The sequence below is a fragment of the Lepidothrix coronata genome, unplaced genomic scaffold, assembly GCF_001604755.1.
Source record: "Lepidothrix coronata isolate B3197 unplaced genomic scaffold, Lepidothrix_coronata-1.0 Scaffold56, whole genome shotgun sequence".
Lineage (NCBI taxonomy): Eukaryota > Metazoa > Chordata > Aves > Passeriformes > Pipridae > Lepidothrix > Lepidothrix coronata.
Window position 1 is genome coordinate 2,715,003 of NW_016690236.1, and position 19,312 is coordinate 2,734,314.

General features: G+C 36.9%; 1 protein-coding gene across 2 annotated transcripts in view; it reads right to left on the reverse strand.

Annotated features, from left to right (window-relative positions):
- The window catches only part of GLRA3 (glycine receptor alpha 3), an 88,178-nt gene extending 69,486 nt beyond the window's left edge, over positions 1-18,692 (reverse strand). Inside the window, exon 1 of one of the 2 annotated variants that reach the window (XM_017816583.1) lies at positions 18,574-18,692. In XM_017816583.1, the coding sequence (XP_017672072.1) occupies positions 18,574-18,692 (119 nt within the window). The remainder of the gene's footprint in view (positions 1-18,573) is intronic. The other variant, XM_017816584.1, reaches the window with a different exon arrangement.
- Positions 18,693-19,312: the final 620 nt, after the last annotated feature.

Here is a 19,312-nt window from a genome sequence, read left to right on the forward strand (position 1 = left end):
ATACTATTGGATAAATAAAACTTTCATCTGCTTGAGATGACTTGTGTAATACTTGTCTAGTTAAGGAGGAGCAAGACTTGGTAATACAGTAAAACCTGAGTAAGGTAGTGGATTTTAGGAAGGGGTTTTCTGTTTAGAGCTTAACATAAAAATTTAATCTGCATGGTAAGGGTTCTTCAGTTTTATTGCACACTGACTCTGAATACTAGGCCTCTGGCTAAAGGGTTAAAGAAGATTACACTCCTTTCATGAACTAAGAATTTAGCTCCTTTTACTGTTAATGCACAGAGCTTCGTCCTCAACATACAACTATTGCATAAGTCTAGCAATGGCTTTGTGTGCCTCCAGAGGGAATTTATTTCTGACCTGTCACATGTATTTTCTAATAGGCATAATAATAAGAGGTTAGTATCAGCAAGAATTTTAATATCAGTAAGTGTATTCAAAAGTAAGGTACAATGGACTTGTGATTAGCATAAAGACATTATGCTACTTTACACTACGGAAAAAGAAAGCTGTACATTTTTTTCACATGTAGAGGCTTCCCATTGCTGAAGTCTTTTATTGGAGAGAAATTATAACCTCACACTGTTCTGGTCTGTTCATAATTTATGAGGAAAGTTACCAACAAGAATGCTCTCCCTGGTAGTGATTCTGTGTTGTGTCTGTAAGCTATTGGTAAATGTTACTAACAGTTATAAGGATTTAAACAATTGAAATTTTTCTATTTCAGACTTTGAACAGTGCTTGATTTCTCTTTCCTGAATGTATCCTGAACATCTTTACAATGTAAATTAAGCCTTCCCAATCTATTAAAAAGAAATTTGTTAGCTGCAGTAGTAGATAAGAATCCGGAAAAAAATTGAAAATGTCAAAAGATGAATTCAAAAATTATTTGTGACCAGATGAATTAACGCCATCAAAATTAGGGTAAAAATTTCTGTTTCAAATAAGGTATTACACAAAACCTATTCTATCATGAATAGATAAATAGAATAACAAAGACTATAATTACTCCTGTCTTTGGTCTATTCATTGTTCACCTAAAATCTGAGGGTAGATAAGCTTTGCATCAATACCTGAAAGACTGTCAAGTTGGAATTTCATGGCTGAGATAGGAAGACATGCCAAATCACCAGTCTGTGACACTGCATAACCTATCAAAAGTCATATCTGAGTCAGAAACTCAAATATTATGTTACGGCAAACTGAAACCTTTAACAGTGGGATATACATGTTAAAGAGTAAGAAGCAGCCCAGCCTAGACAAGATGCAGCTTCCAGAGATCAGCACCCACATCCTAAATTCCAAACAAAAAGGTAAGAATGTTGTTCAGTGCTGCCCTCTATGATCTGGAAAGAAAATTCAAAATCACTGATAGTTTAAAACTAAGAAATACAAAAAGAATTGTCAGAGGTATAAATACAGATGATGTCAAGAAAATAACCTATTTCTTAAGTTCAGGCCATTTAAGTAGAACAATTTAAAACAATCTGAGAAAGTATATTAAGAGATATATGAGCTGGGAGTCTGGGCAGAGTTGGAGGAAAGAGTTGTGTTTAAAAAAGGATTCAGAATTCATGTCGAGCAGCTCAGCACTGTGATGGTAAAGTTCTCACTGCACTACTGTGTAATCCAGTGGTGTGGAAAGACTGAAAGAGTGAGTAGAAGCATGAAGGTCACTTATTATTTTATATGATATTAATGAGACCGGTTCTGGGATGTTGCATCAAATTCCATATCCAAGTTTAAAAAGGACATTAAAGCATTAGGAAAGGTACTGAACAAAGCCACTAAGCCATGACCTGAAAGTTAGGGAAATTTGCTTCAAGTAAGAGACTTTCAGAGCTTAATCTGCTTTTATCAAAAGTTTATCAAAAAAGAAGATTGAAAAAAATAGCATGATTGAAGTGTATAAATACCTCAAAGAGTAGAAAATGCTGGACACTTATCTAAAGAAGAAAGGCAGAAGAAAAATCAAGGAGAGACAGACAAATTCAAATGGGAATTTGTATACACACTTTAACAATAAAGATCAACCTGTACCAGCCAAGACAATACAGTTTTCTGGAAGAAACAGCTTAGCAAAATATAAGGTATTGTGTTTTATATAAGGCTAGCTTGGTGAAAAGGAATGAGCTATGATATATAGAAAAGCAGGCTAAATTCAAAGTAAACATTACAAATCTCATGGAGAAATCTTCAGACTGTCAAAAGACACTTGATGGATTTGAGGAGCTTAGGGCAGGGGAGAAATGGGCATAGTTCCAAGTATAAAATGGTGTCTTCTCAGGGTCCTTCAATGCGAGGACTGGGTTGCAGGCTTGCAGTAGCCTGTACTGTAACCTGTAATCAGGGTTGCAAGTTACGTGTCGTAATATTGGCTCGTTTTGCTCAATTCCTTTCACAATTGGGTATTTGACTTACAAAGCAGTTGTACGAGCATCAGATCCTTGCACAGTATGGAAACTGCACTTGAGCTGCCCATAAACTACACGCAGCTTAAAAACTCAGAGGCTGACAACCAGGAAAAAGTGAGCTAATGTTCTATCTATGACATGGACCTGCAAAGAATAAAGACTTTTAAGCTAAATTATAATGTCGGCATGAAAGATAATGGATTTGAAGTGTCCAGGGATATATTTAGATCAAAATTGAAAGGCTTTCAACCACTGAAACACTTCAGGAATAGTTCAGAATTTTGAGCTGAGATAGAAAAGCCCTGGGTGTTTCAAGAAGGAGCTAGGTTTTAGGATTCTGTGACATGGATGACTGTGATTGCAGGTAATGGAACTCAGTTCTTTAATCCTCGGCTGAGAATATGTTTACATCATTATTGATTCTTGTGTTTTTAAAATAATTGCTACTACAGAAGTCTGAAAAAAATGCAGTTAACACAGCAGCCATAGCATCAACATCTACAGAATTTCAATGGGAGATCTCATCTAGCAACTGGCAATTTAGCTACCAATATGGGTCATGGGTCATGAATCTGAGCTCCTGAAATGTCTTTTTAAAGTAGGCACCTTTGTAAGAGAAAACTTCTTTCCTCCCTTCCTCCAAAATGAAATAATCAGGAAAAACTCTTTGCAGGGAATTTTACAGTCTTCACAAATGTTTCCTTCTCTAAAACATCTAAAGCTGTAAAAATCAGATTGCTTTTGAAGAATCACTCTGTTCTACTCAGAAGTTGTCTCTTTTCTATCTATCCTAAACTTCTGCACATTTTTACCAAAGCACAAATAAAGGAAAGGAACTTTATATATGAAAGTGCTTTATGTAAGATTTATTTTAAAACATATATTTTCAAAGGCAATTTCAATCCTACTGCTTTGAGACTTTTGCATCATTTATGTACTGCAGAAAGTCCTGGTTTTCACTGATTTCTCTCTTTTCAACACTTCACCTTCAAGGTGGGTTCTTAAAAATTTCAGTATGTGGTTTCAGCCTTAAAAAATATATCTATTTGTTTGAAAATACTGAAAAAAAGAATTAATGGACTATTGTCAGCATTTGTATAAGAAGACTTGTGTCGCTCCAGAAGGGCTAAATAAGAATAGTATAGAAAGTGAAGGAAGAAATTACATCTTACACCATTTACTGAGTCTTCTCGTTGCAGCTACATATAGGTGACAGAGATAAAGCAAGGATATGGTGTGCTGTAATTTTACCTTCTACTGTAAAGTTCCCAGAAAGAAGTTTACAAGTCCAAGTTAGGACAATGTACTAATTTACCCCAATTATTCTGAGAGTAGTTTCCAGAGTCTCACTGACTTACTTTTGAATGTAATTGGCACAAATTGTGTTTGAATTATATGGTAAGTTAATTTTCTTCCTTCCATAGATAAACTGCATATTTTATCTTAAATGACCTTACATTAACACCAAGTTACTGTCATATTTTGCTTGCTGATTTTTCTCGTCTGATCATAAATTACTTCTTTTGTCTTAAAAACAATCCAGAGAGGTAGAAGGTTTGCATTTCATCTTAAAATGCATACTACAGTGCTGCTATATGCATTGTGATGGTCCAGTAGCTCTTTCATTCCATTACTTATTCTCTCAGACAGCAAGTGTGGCCAAACCCCTGGAGCAATTGGATGTTGTGTTTGTGGTCCATTCTCTCTGGCTGATGTTTGAATGTTTTTAATGCGCTTTATATTAAAATGGTTCAAAAAGAAGCTCAAAGAAACTAATTACACCCTCATAAGGAAAGGAAAAACTACAGCCAATATGCACTTAGTTGCGTCTCTCAAACAGCACTACACAAAAGCATTTCAGTAAATTAGTCTACTGGTACTTGTTCATTAATTCACCAATAATAGGTGAATTAATCTCATGACTACTCCCCTTGATTCTGTAACTGTAAGTAATGGTGATAGAATTCATCAATTTGAAAAACAAAAATTATTCAGTGTAACTGTGTCATTAGGAAGGTCTGCTAAAAGGAAATGATCCTCAAATTGGTAGTGATGGATTATCTGACAGTGCCTTGCATTTTGAAAATTGTAGCAATATGATTTTGTGGTATGATGAAAGTCTTTAAATCCTCTTCTGAGCAATATAGATCTTCATGAAATATATTTGGTAAAATTAATGGGAAAAGCAAACAGTAAGTTTGATGAGGTCAAAAGCATAGGAAGTTTATTTTGAAAAGGGAATGTCTCTTATTATCTGATCTACTAATTAAAATAAGTAAAGGGCCAACAAAATCAGAATTTATAGTAAGTAGAATTTGCACACATTATTCAAGAGCTGTACATAAACCTGACAAAAATACTTTTTTGACAGAAGAATATTCGAGCGCGTGACAGCTGAAAATCAAAACCAAAAAACACTAACAAGAATATTTACTGAAGTCCTCAAGCCCGTCCAAAGTAACGTGTTTACCTTGTTTTTACAAAAATACATCCTGCATTTTTTAGAAAGACAAAAACTGCCTTCAATTTTACACCAAAAAAATATAATACATCAGTGTAAAACAATACTAATTTGTTCTATTTCTGTGGATAATAAAACATCTGTGTCATGATGTTTAACTGAACACGTGCACTTTAATGAGAAACTGCAAAAATTTGGAACAACCTTAGCTTTATCCCCAGAGGTTCGACAAGGCCAAGTGCTGGGTCCTGCACTTTGGCCACAACAACCCCATGCAGTGCTACAGGCTGGGGACAGAGTGGCTGGAGAGCAGCCAGGCAGAGAGGGACCTGGAGGTACTGATTGACAGGAAGCTGAACATGAGCCAGCAGTGTGCCCAGGTGGCCAAGAAGGCCAATGGCATCCTGGCTTATATCCACAATAGTGTGGCCAGCAGGACCACGGAAGTGATTCTTCCTCTACGGCAGTGGTGAGGCCACACCTTGAGTACTGTGTTCGGTTCTGAGCCCCTCAATTTAGGAAGGATGTTGAGGTGCTGGAGCGTGTCCAAAGTAGGGCAACAAGACTGGGGAAGGGTCTGGAATGCAAGTTCTGTGAGGAGCGGCTGAGGGAGCTGGGGTTGTTTAGCCTGGAGAGGAGGAGGCTCAGGGGAGACTTTATTGTTCTCTACAACTACCTGAGAGGAGGTTGTAGCCAAGTGGGGGGCAGTCTCTTCTCCCAGGAAATTAGCAATAGAACAAGAGGACACAGTCTTAAGCTGCACCAGGGGAGGTTTAGGTTAGACATTAAGTTCTTCACAGAAAGAGTGATTGAGCATTGGAATGGGATGCCCAGGGACGTGGTGGAGGTGGTGGTGTCACCGTCCCTGGAGGTGTTTAAAGAAAGACTCAATGTGGCACTTAGTGCCATGATCTAGTTGACAAGGTGGTGTTGGGTCATAGGCTGCACTCAATGGGGCCTCAATGAATCACAGACTCAGTGATTCTTTTGAGGTGTAACGTGTTTAAACTGTCTACCTGAGATGGTTTTTTGAGAAAAGAAATACAATTCTCTCTTTTATTGCAATAAACAATTTTAAATTTTGAAAACCTTGAAGACAAGGCAAATATTGTGGAATGGGAGTTCAGAAGGACGGATAAATATTTTTATAGCAAATATTTTTAAAAATTTCAATATATTTTAAACCAATCTCTTTATTGAAAGTAAAAATTCTTCGTAGGAAAAAAAAGATGAATCGACTTGTCTTTTTGGAGGCCATCCATTAGCAACATTTATTCATAAAAATTCAGGGCCATTCTGGAAAGCCAGGATCTGTGTCAGTGGATCCAATCTGCATGGATCAAGTACTGAAAGTGACATAGAATCAGCTGTCACTGCTGTCCCATTCTAGCTCACAGAGAGAGAGTTTCTTTTAAGAAACAAAACAAAACCAAAAAGTCTTCTCCTTCTCTGAATTATCCACTGGAAGACTCAAGCTCTTTACATTATCTGTGTTGTGATCATTACCTTCTTTAAGGTTCATATATGGAGATTATTTCCTTCCAACTCTATTGTATTCCAGCATGAAAATAATTCTGCTTGAATTATGCTTTATTGGTGAATAAATTACTTTCATTCTGAGGGACCAAAAAAAAAAAAGTTTCCTGTCGGAAAAGAATAGTGGAAGAGGGTGGCATGTAATAAAACCAAAGATAGTAAATGAAGGAGAAAGAATTAAGTTTGTGATGTGTTAAAAAGACTGATACTTTAAATGCTTTTCCTTTTATTTCTGATAAAACTGACAATAATATGTTTCTTGCTAATTAAAGATGAAATCTCTTTTATTTGTTGGAGGTCATGAAGTTGAAAGTTCCTAATGCAATGAAAATGCAGATTTTCATATCCTGCAATGTTTTAGATAATAATAGTTTTATCAGATCATAAAAAACACAGAACTCTTAACTCATGCTTGCTAGAGAAAAGACTGTCATTTCAACTAAGAGGAGCAGAAGCATTGTATGACCAAGATTTTAAAGGAGTATTTTCTAAGCAAAATCCTCAAGAGAATTTTAAATATTTTGTGTAATGACTTAGATTTTCTGCTGATTTTTCACAGTTTTAGATTTTTCTAGTTGTCCTTTTATCCTCTTATTTTGACTAAGTGCAAATGGTCAGATTAATTTTTTGGTATAATGCTACAGAGATAAGTAGAGTTATATCAGGACACATTTTTCAGCCAAAGTAATATTTTTTATATGCAACAAACAAAAAATTTCTATTTTAAGTTCACTAATTATCCATTCTTTTTTATTTTAGTGGTTATAAATGAAAGATACATGAAATATATATGGGATTGCATTTCAATGCAACGATTAAAAAATGTTTTCTTTCAGGTTTGAATAAAATTAATTTTTCTATTTCAGCCACAAAATTAACATTAAATTTTAGTGATCTTTGTAGCCTAAATGATGGTTACAAGCATTATTTTAGGATGTTTCTGATATCTTTATAGTGTCAAATTTTTTTCTTTTATTAATGCAACTGAGAATTCCTCCAGCTCTACAGTCTTCCTCCAGTCATGTTGATCATGGAAGTAAATTAGTTTGTTGAAGTAAATGTATTTACTTTATGCAAAGACGTGTTTACATAAAGTACATGAACTGTGTGCTATAGTTTCAAAAAGCTTTGCATCGTTTTGTAATGTTTTGACTTTTCTTAACAGAGAGAAAAATAGAAAATAATTGGGTTTTAAGTCTTCTGATTAAGTCATTTTGAAATGATCACCATTCTACAGGTCAGAGGGCAGATAAGGTTAAGTTCATATACATTTGGTTTTGCTTGTGACTTGGAATGTATATATAAGCACAAAACTTTACTACTTCCTTCTTTAGGAAAAAAAATCTCTTAGGGTAAAGGAAGAAAATTAATTTGTCAGCATCCTTCATAATCCTATGGACAAAGTTTTCTATGATAATTAAGATATGGTTTCAAGAAACTAGAGGTTGTGTCTGTAGTTTTGCTTTCTTGTTTAAGACAAGTTTATTTTTGCCAATTTCAGCCATGCAGCATGTGAATTAATATATTTTAAGAATTATGACTCTATTCTGAATATTCATTCATTGTTTTCCCAGAAGCCCCTACTTAATAGTCTTTTTTACCTGTTGTATAGACTATTTTTATAAATGCTCTAAACTCAGGTCTTAGCTTCTTGTTATTTCTTAATTTATTCAACCTACTTTTTTTGGGGGGAAGCTGACTCAAACAGGAGCAGAGAATATTTCAAATATTCAAATTCTGATAAGTCATTTGCTTTTCCAAAGAACTACTAAATTGGTTTAGGTTTTGACAACCTTAACTTTCAATTAAAGATAGTGACATTTTCCCCACATTCAATTAACTTTTTTTTTCCTTTTTTTTTGTTTTTTAGTTAGATAATACTTGGCTAAAATAAGGCAATATTTTTGAAAATAGAAATTGTGAACCACTTATTTATAGAAGTCTGAGCATTACTATCTCACTATAAAGAATAACTTGTGTATTAACTGAATAATAGAGAAAAGTTATTGGAGTAATGGATAGATTGCAAAATGACCAAGTAAAAAAATTTCTGACTATTATATTTTATTACAGCAGATATCCTTCTATAAAAGCTGTCAGAATTGAACAATTACATTTATTTTCAGGATTAATGAATGATTCCTCTAGCCAAATGAACTTGTGAAGGAACTGGCTGGTATCTTTTACCACCATAGTAAATTGTAATTCAACTGATGACAATGAGGCAACACCAGAATGAAAGGTGAACTGATACAAATGAGACTTTTGACTGGCTAAAAACTCCAAACTATTGTTTCTCTAGGCAAATTTTTCTTAAGTCTAGGAGCAAACTGTGAATTCTGTGAACAGATTTCTACGGGTTATAGCTGCTTCTGTATTTTGAATACATCTCAAAATATTCTTTAAATTGTAAAACTGCATATTACTGTGTTTTCTAGTTCTAATGGATTTTTTTAATATTGTGGCATTGCCCCATCAGCTTTGCATCTACTAGGTTGCTGTACTCTCACTCAATATAAACAGGAACAGTGTGTCCACTAAAGTGTAGATCTGTAGAAAAGGGATATTTCTTGTTATCATAATTTATGACCAATTAGAATAAGTGTCCCATTCCTCTTTTGTCTAGTTTTGCTTTAAAAATCCACTTTTATGAGTTGTAAACCATAACCAAAACTGAAAATGAGTTCCTTCCAATGTTTCTTCTCAATTTTTACTATTCATAAAAATCTTCACAGAAAATCTTACAATAGAATGAAATGTTTGAGGTTTACCAAAGGTAGATACAAAATTGATTTTGAATTCAAACCTCAGGTTTGTGAAGACAAGAACAATTCAATTAAACACTGTTCTGTTTGTCTTAGGGAAGCTCTGCTTGTATCAGTCCTGTATCTTGAGTGAGCATGTCAGATGACTCTTTAGAAGATTAGACTTTTTCTCCAAAATAAGTTTGACAAGATATAAGTTCAGTTAGAGGAAAGTTGAATATAGCCTGAAAAGTCACTCTATAAAGTTTTTTCCAAAACACTTCTCATGAAATTTTTTATTTTGATTAGCCAGCTAATTATAGTTTAGATCCATGTTATTACTATTAATTTAGAAGTTTCACTTCAGATACATTTTTTCTATTTGAAAAAGTACTGTTTTCTTGAAACATAGTTCTACAGAAACGTATCTGTTTCAATGTCGTTTTGTGAAATGTTGGCAGGTTTGGGTGGAATATTGTTCAGTGTTCTTCCTATATTGTCTGCCACAATCTGTTCTCAAATGTCAATGGGAACTGAAGTTGGGGTTTTGGATTCTAATTTTTTAAAACTCTGAACATCCCTACAGAATTAGCAGAGATTTTTCCTGCTTTCTGCAACTTAAACTTCTTTTTATGCATTGAAAAAGCAAGGAAATCTTTACAGAGCTTTGGAATTTTTTGTGAGACAGGAATGGTAATGTTCAATCAGCTATGTTAATTTATGTAAGATACGTGGATTAAATAATTTTTCCTTTTTATTAATTCTATCCAGGATCAACACTATAATAAATAAGTATAAGACTTTCTTTAACAAACAACAGAGTTGAGCTTCAGGGTGATGATGAGAGTGACAGAATTCATGCCACATGATGACAGAACCCAGTGTTCCTAATGCATGCACTGAAGCATATTCCTTACGGAATAAGTCAGAGAAAATAGTGTGAAGGTTAAAAAAACAGTGCTGCTAGCCTTTCCTGCTTCTACCAAAATTATCCTGGTCCACTACACGCATTCTCTTTCATGTACAGAAAGTGGTGTTTAAACATCCCCTCAGATGCATCCCCTCAGATACATATTTAGTCGTTGCTGTTCTAGTCTTCATTACGCCAGTATCCTCTTAATTATCATCTCAGTCTTCTAAGCTTTCTGTAGAGAACTGAAAATAAGCTGAGTGAAGGAAAGGTCATGACCTGCACTGATCCCCTATTGCCCCTGTAAATCCTACACCAGCTGAGCAAGGGACTTCATGGAGTCCAGGTAGAGCATCCCCTCTCCTTTCCTGGATGATCATGAAGGCAATGACAACCCCCACCACCCCCCAAACAGAGCTGCAACCTTTATTATGTTCAATACATCTCCTGAAGAAATTATCCCTGTCAAAAAGGATGAAAAAGGGCATTCTGTTAACTATTATTTAGAGAATCTGAACAAATGCCTTTATGGTCACATTTTGATTACAGATGAAAATTTGAGCGATCCAAGATCCAAAAATATGTGTAGAGGCAGAAAAAAAACAGGTAAAGAGATAGAGATATCCTGCGAGTTCATTTGCACAGTGAGATTTTGGGATAAGTATTGGAGATAAAATTGGTAAAATTTTAACATGTATATGGAGAAACTTGCGAAGTGCATTTTTAATTCCAGTTCTCCACTGTACTGTACTTTCTGTAATCATAGATTACTGTCTTAAGTGGGGGCACTTCATATTCATTTTCTGTAGTAAAAATTTGCAATACGTTCAAAATGATTGACTATCAATCTTTGGTGTGCAAAAACTGAAGGAAACTAGAAGATACTTTATTTTTACTTTAACTCTTGCAAATTAAGAGTTTAAGCAAATGCTGATAATTTTTTTTTTTTAAGAAACAAAACAAAACCAAAACCTAAAACTTTCCATAAAGGATTTTTTCTAACAGTATAAAGTAATTAAAAATCTCACTATGCTTTTATGGGATGTAGTCCAGATATGACACTGAAATCTGCCCACTTTCAATTTGCTTCTAATACTCTTGAATCAGAGGTAATGAATCTGACCTGACAGCATCAGGGAAAACATTGTACGGATGGACATCCCTTCATAGAAATGCTATATAGATGCTTAGGCACAGAATTAACACTTATCATAGAATACTGGAGCTACCCATAATTTTGCTGTGTGAAGTCAGTGCTTTAGTCACGATAGATTTCAAAGCTTTTATTTTTGCCAGCAACTTACAACTTTGTGCTTTTTATTTTATTTATCCAGTAGAACACTCTTAGTCGGCAGATATGTTCCTCACATAAATGGAAGTTGGTCCTTGCTGATGGATATATCTTAGCCTACACATGCCCAGAGCATGGACTCTACTGTACATTACTGAATATAATAGAGGACAGTGAAGTTTTGAAAACTTTTTGAAATTAAAAATCTTATCAGGACAAAAACTCAGGATCTTTTTAATAACTGAGTCCCACTGTATCCCAGAACAGTATAAACCAACTTTTCACAAAATAGTCTCTAAGCTCTGCAGTCACCCACCAAGACATAAAGTCATAACAGTTTAAAAACAAACAAACAAAAATCAACCTTTTGATAAACCATGTTGGTATATCTGTATTAACTAGGCATTTCTGCTGAGTGTAATTAAAATTAGTTAAAGTTAATTGTTGGTAAAAATTATAGAAAATTGTAAACAGCCAATTTTCTAGGAATTCATCTGTGAAATTACATATTCTGGCACTTGTGGATCCTCAGAGATGCTATTTAGGATTACATTAGATTTATATTTTACCTTTCAAAATTCAGAAAGGGAGAATGTGTTAATAATGTATTTTAAAAGGAACTGGAGATGCACTCTAGACATAGTGGAGTTTTATGCAAACTGTAGAGAGTATATGAAGGCTTGGGCAATGGTGTGATGGGCAGCACAATCCAGTACCTTTTTTTAGATTAATCGTATTTATATATCTATTTTATATCAAAGAGGGAATGCAATAAGGAGCAAAATATTAAAACAGTAAGTTATGTAGTTGTAACCACAGCTTGAGTTTTAATTAGGAAGAGGAAAAAAATAGGTTTACCTTTTTAAATGCCATAGCTGTTACTGATTTTGTTTATGATACCCTTCCTAAGTTAATTTTAACTGTAAAAATCACATGCAATTAATAGCAATTAACCTCAAAGTTTGAGGCAATTTAGTACTCCTGTGTTCTACTCTATTGTTTCACTAAAAGAGTCTCAGGGTAATTAGCTGGCTTGCTGTTTCCCATAACCGTTGATTTGTATTAATCTGTAGCCCCACCACTTGTGCAGCTCCACTATTTCAACAGCCCCATAAGTGACCACATGACTTTGTCAGGCCAGAGCCTTCTTGAAATTTTCTATCTTTTCTGTGGTCTCAAACTGTTTCTCTCAGAAACTGCATTTTGCTAATGTTTCATGTCACTGAAAAGAAACTTCACTAATAACATTATTGAAGAGGATTGATTTTCCTTAGGGAAGTTCCTACCTGGAAGTACCCTCGACCCTCCTTGCTGTCCCCACGCATTTTATATATCAGTGGTAAATTCAGAGACATAACAGAGTGGGATGTGGTATAGAAAAATTAAATAAAAAATTGTGGAATGTGAAGTCACTGTTCCCGGACGTATTTAAGACTGGATGTGAAACTTAGTGCCATGGTCTAGTTGACACAGTGGAGTTCAGTCATAGGTCGGATTTGACAATCTCAGAGGTCTTTTCCAATCTAATTGAATCTGTGATTCTGTTCATTATGTAGAAAGTTCAATTCAGTGTAGATCAATATCATTACCCTGTTTGCTGTTGTATTCAACAACATGTGTGTTGGAGCAATTAATTAGACATCTGACTAGAAAAGTAATAATGAAATGCATCCTTTTATACTTTTATAAGCACATACTGTCTATTTTTTTTTCCTTTTTCCTCTTTCTTTCTTTTTATCCTCACTGCTCTAGCATTTCCATTGACACAGGTTTGAAGAAATCAGTCAGAAGGGATCATATTGCTTTGAAGCCATAAAAAACAGTGGATTGTGCTAGGAAAAAAGTAGTCTTACAGATTCTCACTTTCTTTTCTCTTGACTTTACTGTGCAGGCTGTTCTGCTGTCTGATGCTCTTCTCATTCTTCTGTTTTGGTCCTACATTCCTGTTAAACATAGTTTTTAGCTGTGTCTTTTCCTGCTGTCTGAGATAATTCCTTTCTGCTGGTGGTTGATATCCCTAAAAAGGTGCCTTCATCTATTCATGATGCCTACATAGTAGTGAAAGTGATACCTTCTATTTCCTATCTCCCTTTACTGATTCTTTCAATAAACATCATGAAGATCAGTAGGAAAAACAATAAAGAGGACAAGAAGCAACACACACAAGGGCTCTTCATCATTCAGTACTTGAGAAAAGCTGATTTGCAGGAATAATTCCCTATAGGTATTATTACATAATACTCAGTAAGGTCATTTGAAGCTTGTATTCTGAATCTGTTAAAATGAGAAGCTCTAATCTTGTAAAAATTTTCATTCTCTTTGATTGTCATGACTCCTAGGATGCCTGGACAAGACTAATCTGATAGAGGAGCTATTACATTTATCATCATACAGAAGCACAGCACTTATCTCACAATATTACTTGCTTTCAGTTGTTGTTAGCATCAATTGGCTAGGAATGAATTAGGAGAGGTTGAAAAGTAAGAAAACATCATTAGCACTGTAAGAATTGAAAGACTCATGGTTTTAAATGAAATTACTTTATTATTTAATTTTCTTCCAGTTTATAATATTAAAACCCAAAAAATATACATATTATTCTTTCTCAAAATTATAAACATGGTAGTCACTTAGAAAACTAACTTAATTTTTATAGAAATAAGGAACGGATAGTGAAAGTTCTGATCAAATTTGTACTCATGACAAAACTCATGATACTCATGATACAAAGGGATTTCAGTGTTTTGGAACAGTTGAAATACAAGAGAATTAGAATTACATATTCTTGGTCACAGGACCCCCACTTCATTTTTGTCTCAGTCTTGGAAAGTACAATGCCTCTATATGAGTATATGCAAGGGAACCCTGATGGTCTCCTCCTGACGTTTTATAAGTATCCTCCATCACAGGGGTTTGACTACCCGGGCTCAGTGCGAACTTTAGGAGTGCAGCAGTGCAGCTTTGAAACAAAGCTGTGTGTATTGTTTGAATTTTAGAATCCTCAGCAGGGTTCACCTCTCTTCTCTCAGGATCTGTTCCTTTTTTCCATGTTTGGTTTTCACTTTTTTTTTTTTTTTCACTGTCCAGAGTGCTGGGGAGATGCTCTTGGTCTCTGCATGAGCTAGTGTCCAAGTATACTTTCACCCAGACTTGTACCTTCATAATTTTGATCCTGAGCCTAGTCTGCTGACCTAACTCTTTGGCTTTGACTTTGGACCTACCTCTTCTCCTGCACAGGTGCTGTGCAACTGCAAACTTTTTTGCTAGGATCCTGCTCCTTCCTGACTTGCTGTGAGTCTCCACTCCTAGCTCACCTACCCTTCCCTTGCTACTCTCTGAGACATGTTAAATCTTTTACATTAGGACCTGGAGTCTGTCAACTGATTTATTTCATAGAAACCATATTTAAAATTGAGTCTGAACTGACAATGAAAAGTACTGTACCTCAGTGCTCTCATCTTGAATTAATAGATTTTCTTTCACACACTTTTATTCCTGTCCTGATTTTAACAGACACTTTTATTTCTTGAGTAGTATTGTAGGTATAATTTTTAGCATATTAATAATCAACTGAAGTCTCATTAGAACACCTGAAAATCTTTATTTTCAAAGATGTTTGTGATGCTATGTCAGATTTAATAGCTTTTAGCTGATTTTTTTTTCTCTTTTGTAATTTGAAGGCACTAATGCTGACTTAAAGGATAAGAACTTCTGCTTCTTAAAGCTATTCACCTGAAATCAATTTACAGTGAAATGCAGGAACAATTTCAAAATCAGTTAACTGTAAATTCAGATATGCCCCAGAGTTAGGTTGCGTGGAGGTTTTTTCCACAAGAATCTGGTTTCAAAGAGCAATTAGCTATGTCTGTGATACTGTTTCTCCAACAGTGGAGTATTAAAAAGAGCAAAGCAAAAGGAAATAGCCTAATTGTAGTGTGATTCTTGATCTATACTAATATGGATAACTAAAGAAAGATGATATAGAGAGAATCTATTTTGCATTTCCACAGTGCCACCTACCTTTTCACCCTGTGCTTTCCCTATACACAGGTCTACATATAAAATAGATGTACTACATCCTTTAAAGAGAAAACAAGTCCCTGGCAAGTCCCTGACAGGGTAGATCTAAGAGACCCAGTGCTGGTGCCCATGCAAGTTTGTGACTGTTATAAAACTGTTTGACTCAAAAATATGATATTTGTGTTGACTCTACAAATATGATCTTGCTTTCATTATGACCTCTTGGAATCCAGGTAAATCCAGAGGATTTTTTGTTAACACTATTACTTTAATGAAAACTCAGAAGAATACTCAGTCTTAGATATTATTATAATTTCAAACTATATCTCAGAAGTGGTTTTCCTTCTTTGGTAGTGAATTAAAGCGATTTTTAGGCTACATTAAATTATTTTCCCTAGGTTTTACCCTCTTTTTTACATCTCCACTCTCTTAGTATCACACTGGGGTTTGGACTGGCAGTCCTTAATAAGCAATATTTTTTTTTATTTTGGGTCTGACCGCAGCTTTTCTCCCTGTCTTAAAATACATTGCATAAACCAGACTGCTGTGTGCTTTCACCACTGTTTTTCACGTTTAAAATCTATTAATCTATTATCAATAACTGTGTTATTCACTTATGACATAGTAGTACAAACATACAATAGTATAAAAGACTATTAATAATCACTGAATCATTAAAGTTGGAAAAGACCTCAAGGTCACTGAATCTAACCTTTGACTGAACACTACCATGTCAACTAGACCATAGCACTAAGTGCTATTTTTAATTGTTTCTTGAACACTTACAGGGATGGTGACTCCACCACCTCCCTGAGCAGCCTATTCCAATGCTTCCAACACTTTCAGTTAAGAAATCCTTCCCGATGTCCAACCTGACCCTTCCCTGGTACAGCTTGAGGCCATTTCCTCTTGTCCTGTCACTAGTTGCCTGGAAGAAGAGGCTGACCCCCACCTTGCTACAGCCTCCTTTCAGGTAGCTGTGGAGGGCAATAAAGTCTTCCCTGAGCTTCCTTTTCTTCAGGCTACACAACCCCAGCTCCATAAGCCCGCCTCATATGACTTACTCTCTAGACCTTTCACCAGCTTTGTTGTTTTTCTAATGTTTTATTCTTTCTACAGTGTCTTTCAGAAATCAAATTAATAATTAGATCCTACAATGAGCAATATACATCTTGTTTCATTCATTGCAATTTGAAGAGTCTTTTGATGTGGAATGAAAAATTATTGATTTTTTTAAAAAAATAAATTACGTGCAGTTTTCTCTTGTGAAGCATGCCAATCTTAAGACTTTGCTCATTAAAGTAGCAAGCCTGTAACTTTACACCAAAAAAAATCCTTTTTTAATTTTATTTGAACTGCACTAAAAATAAAACTAAACATCTATCTTCATAGGCATATAATTTAAACAGTAATTTTAAATAGCCTCAGGACTGTTGAACAAGTATTGAAAGCTTTTCCCCTTAGGTTCATCCAGTCTTCTCACACAGCCTTCTGCTTCTTAATGAAGAGCAGAAAAGTTTTGATGTTGCATGATTTAAGAGAAGATAACATTATTTTTTCCAAAATGTCTGAGCAAGTAAAAACTTAAGTTTTGACTGTTTCTATAAATTCACAGCACATCCATCTTCTCATCAAGTATTATGCAGGTGCTAAGGCTGGACTCTGGGTGACTCACAGAGAGGGGAAACAGCATTCTACCAGCAGGAAAAGAACTAGAATTAATGGCTCCAGGAAACTTGAGAATTTTACAGCTTTTAATATTTTAACTTTTCCCCCCCACTTTTCTTCCATATTAAAGCATGAGGAAGACTAGTCTGTCTCTTGAACTGACTCAGGTTTCTCCTGTATTATTGCTGGACCTAAAGGCACCAACAGTCTCTATATAAAGATTGATATGAAACATATACATAGATTCAGAGCAGCTTTCTTAACTCTTTCTCAGTCTACATAGTCCTTGTGCACAGCAAGCATGTTCATTGTGACCTAGTTTCTTAAAATCTCTTCCTTTTGGCACAATTACAATAAAATCACATTATAAACTATCTATGTTGCATATGTTGATACAAAGCAGGTCATTAACTTAACGTCAAAAAGGAAGGATTTGTTATAAGCCTCTGATCACTCATGAAGTGTGCCATCATTGTGGGGCACTACACTGTTAACTTTGTGGTTATAAATCCCTTACATGTATCCCCAAACTCTCTCTTAGAATTTAAGTTGATTTAATCTTTATTAAGTAACAGCGGGATTCTTAAAATAGTCTGGCATGTTATATGCCATAGTTTGTTTATTGTGATACAGAGCTAGAATATTTGTTGATAACAAGAATGGGTAACTGCATTAGCAGTGAATACATGATGACATTGAAGTCTGTTTCTTTACATGTGTAATTTTTCTTTACAAGTTTTCCCTCACTGAGACTCAAATTTATTTTAGCCTGCTATCACTAGACTCCCAGATCCATGCATTTAAAGAATGCTTGAATTAATATAATAACATTACCTAGAAAGAGTGTGCTGGGTGGAAAGTAGAAGAAACTGTATGAACCTCAGTCTTCTCCTGAGGTCATAATTTATGGATATGTTGCCATCTTTCATAATACAAATCTTAGACTGCTAGGAGCACAGCAAAAGCTTTCCCTCTCAACGGAAGTTTTGTAGACCATACCCTCTCTTCACTCAGCTAGTGTTTTTCTGTTTCTATATAAGACTTCCCCAACCTGACTTGACCACCGATCAATCTGTGATTTTCCTTTTACTGAAAAAAACTGAGAGTAATAAGGAAGTTCTATATATTCTCAACTCAGATTATCTTCTGTAACTTTTACATATAGACACTTTGCACATGGATTATTTTCAATACCATTGATGTTACAATTACTGTTAAAAACACTGATAAAATTCACAGATCATATCGGCAAACTCTAACTGCGAGCAGGTGAAGGAAATACATAGCCTCCTGCTTGCAAAATCCAAAAGTCGAGGCAGCTCGATGTTGCAAAGCCATTTGCGAAGCATGGACCCCATGCATTTAGTTTCCGTGCCCACAGCCCGGCTGCCGAAGGGGAGCCGGGCGTTCGTGGTGAGGAAAGGCGGTGACCGCGGCGTCTTTCCGCGCCACTCCCAGGCATTTCAGCTGCCCGAAAATCGGGAAGGGTGGACACCTTTACTTCCCCAAATAAAACAACTCACCTGAGAAGTAGCGCAGCTTCCCACAGATAAAAGCCCGAGACAGCCGCGCGGAGGTACCTAATCCGGGCCATGCTGCTCGCAGGCGCGGCGGACCCCGGGAGCGGTGCTGTCCGAGGCATCGGAGGGGCTCGGCGGTGCTGCTCGATGGGCGAGGGCGGCCGCGGGGCTCCCGCGGGAAGGCGGGCGGGCAGCGCCCCAGCACCCTGGAGAGCTCCGGCGCCTCCGCGCCCGCCGCCCGCCTAGTGCCCGGCGGCCCCCCGCGCCCTCCCGCTGGGCCCCGCCGCTCCCGCCCCGCCGCTCCGCATCGCAGCCGAGCGGGAGCCTAATCCCAGCCGCGGCGGTGGCGCCGAGCCGCGGCGGCGGCGGGAGCCCCCGTGCCCGCCCGCCTGCCCCCGGCTCCTGCCAGCAGCCGGCACTCCGCCGCCGGACGCATCCCGGGCACGGGGCGCGCCGCGGCCCGGCGGCGGCGGGGCGGGCGGGAGGCAGGGCGGGGGATGCTGCGGCCGCCCCCCTGGAGAGCGCGGCCGCCGCGGAGGCAGCGGGGAGGGACCGGGCACGGCGCTGCGGAGAGGGGGCGCCCTGGAGGGGTGCCCCGGGCGGAGGCGCAGGGGAAAGCTCAGCTGCTCTGTGGGGTCTCTGCCTGAGCGCCTTCCCTCCCGCGGGAAGAAGGGCGGCCGGGTCGATGCCTACACGGGGCAGCGACTGTCAAAGGGCCGGGATGAACTCACTGGACCTCAGG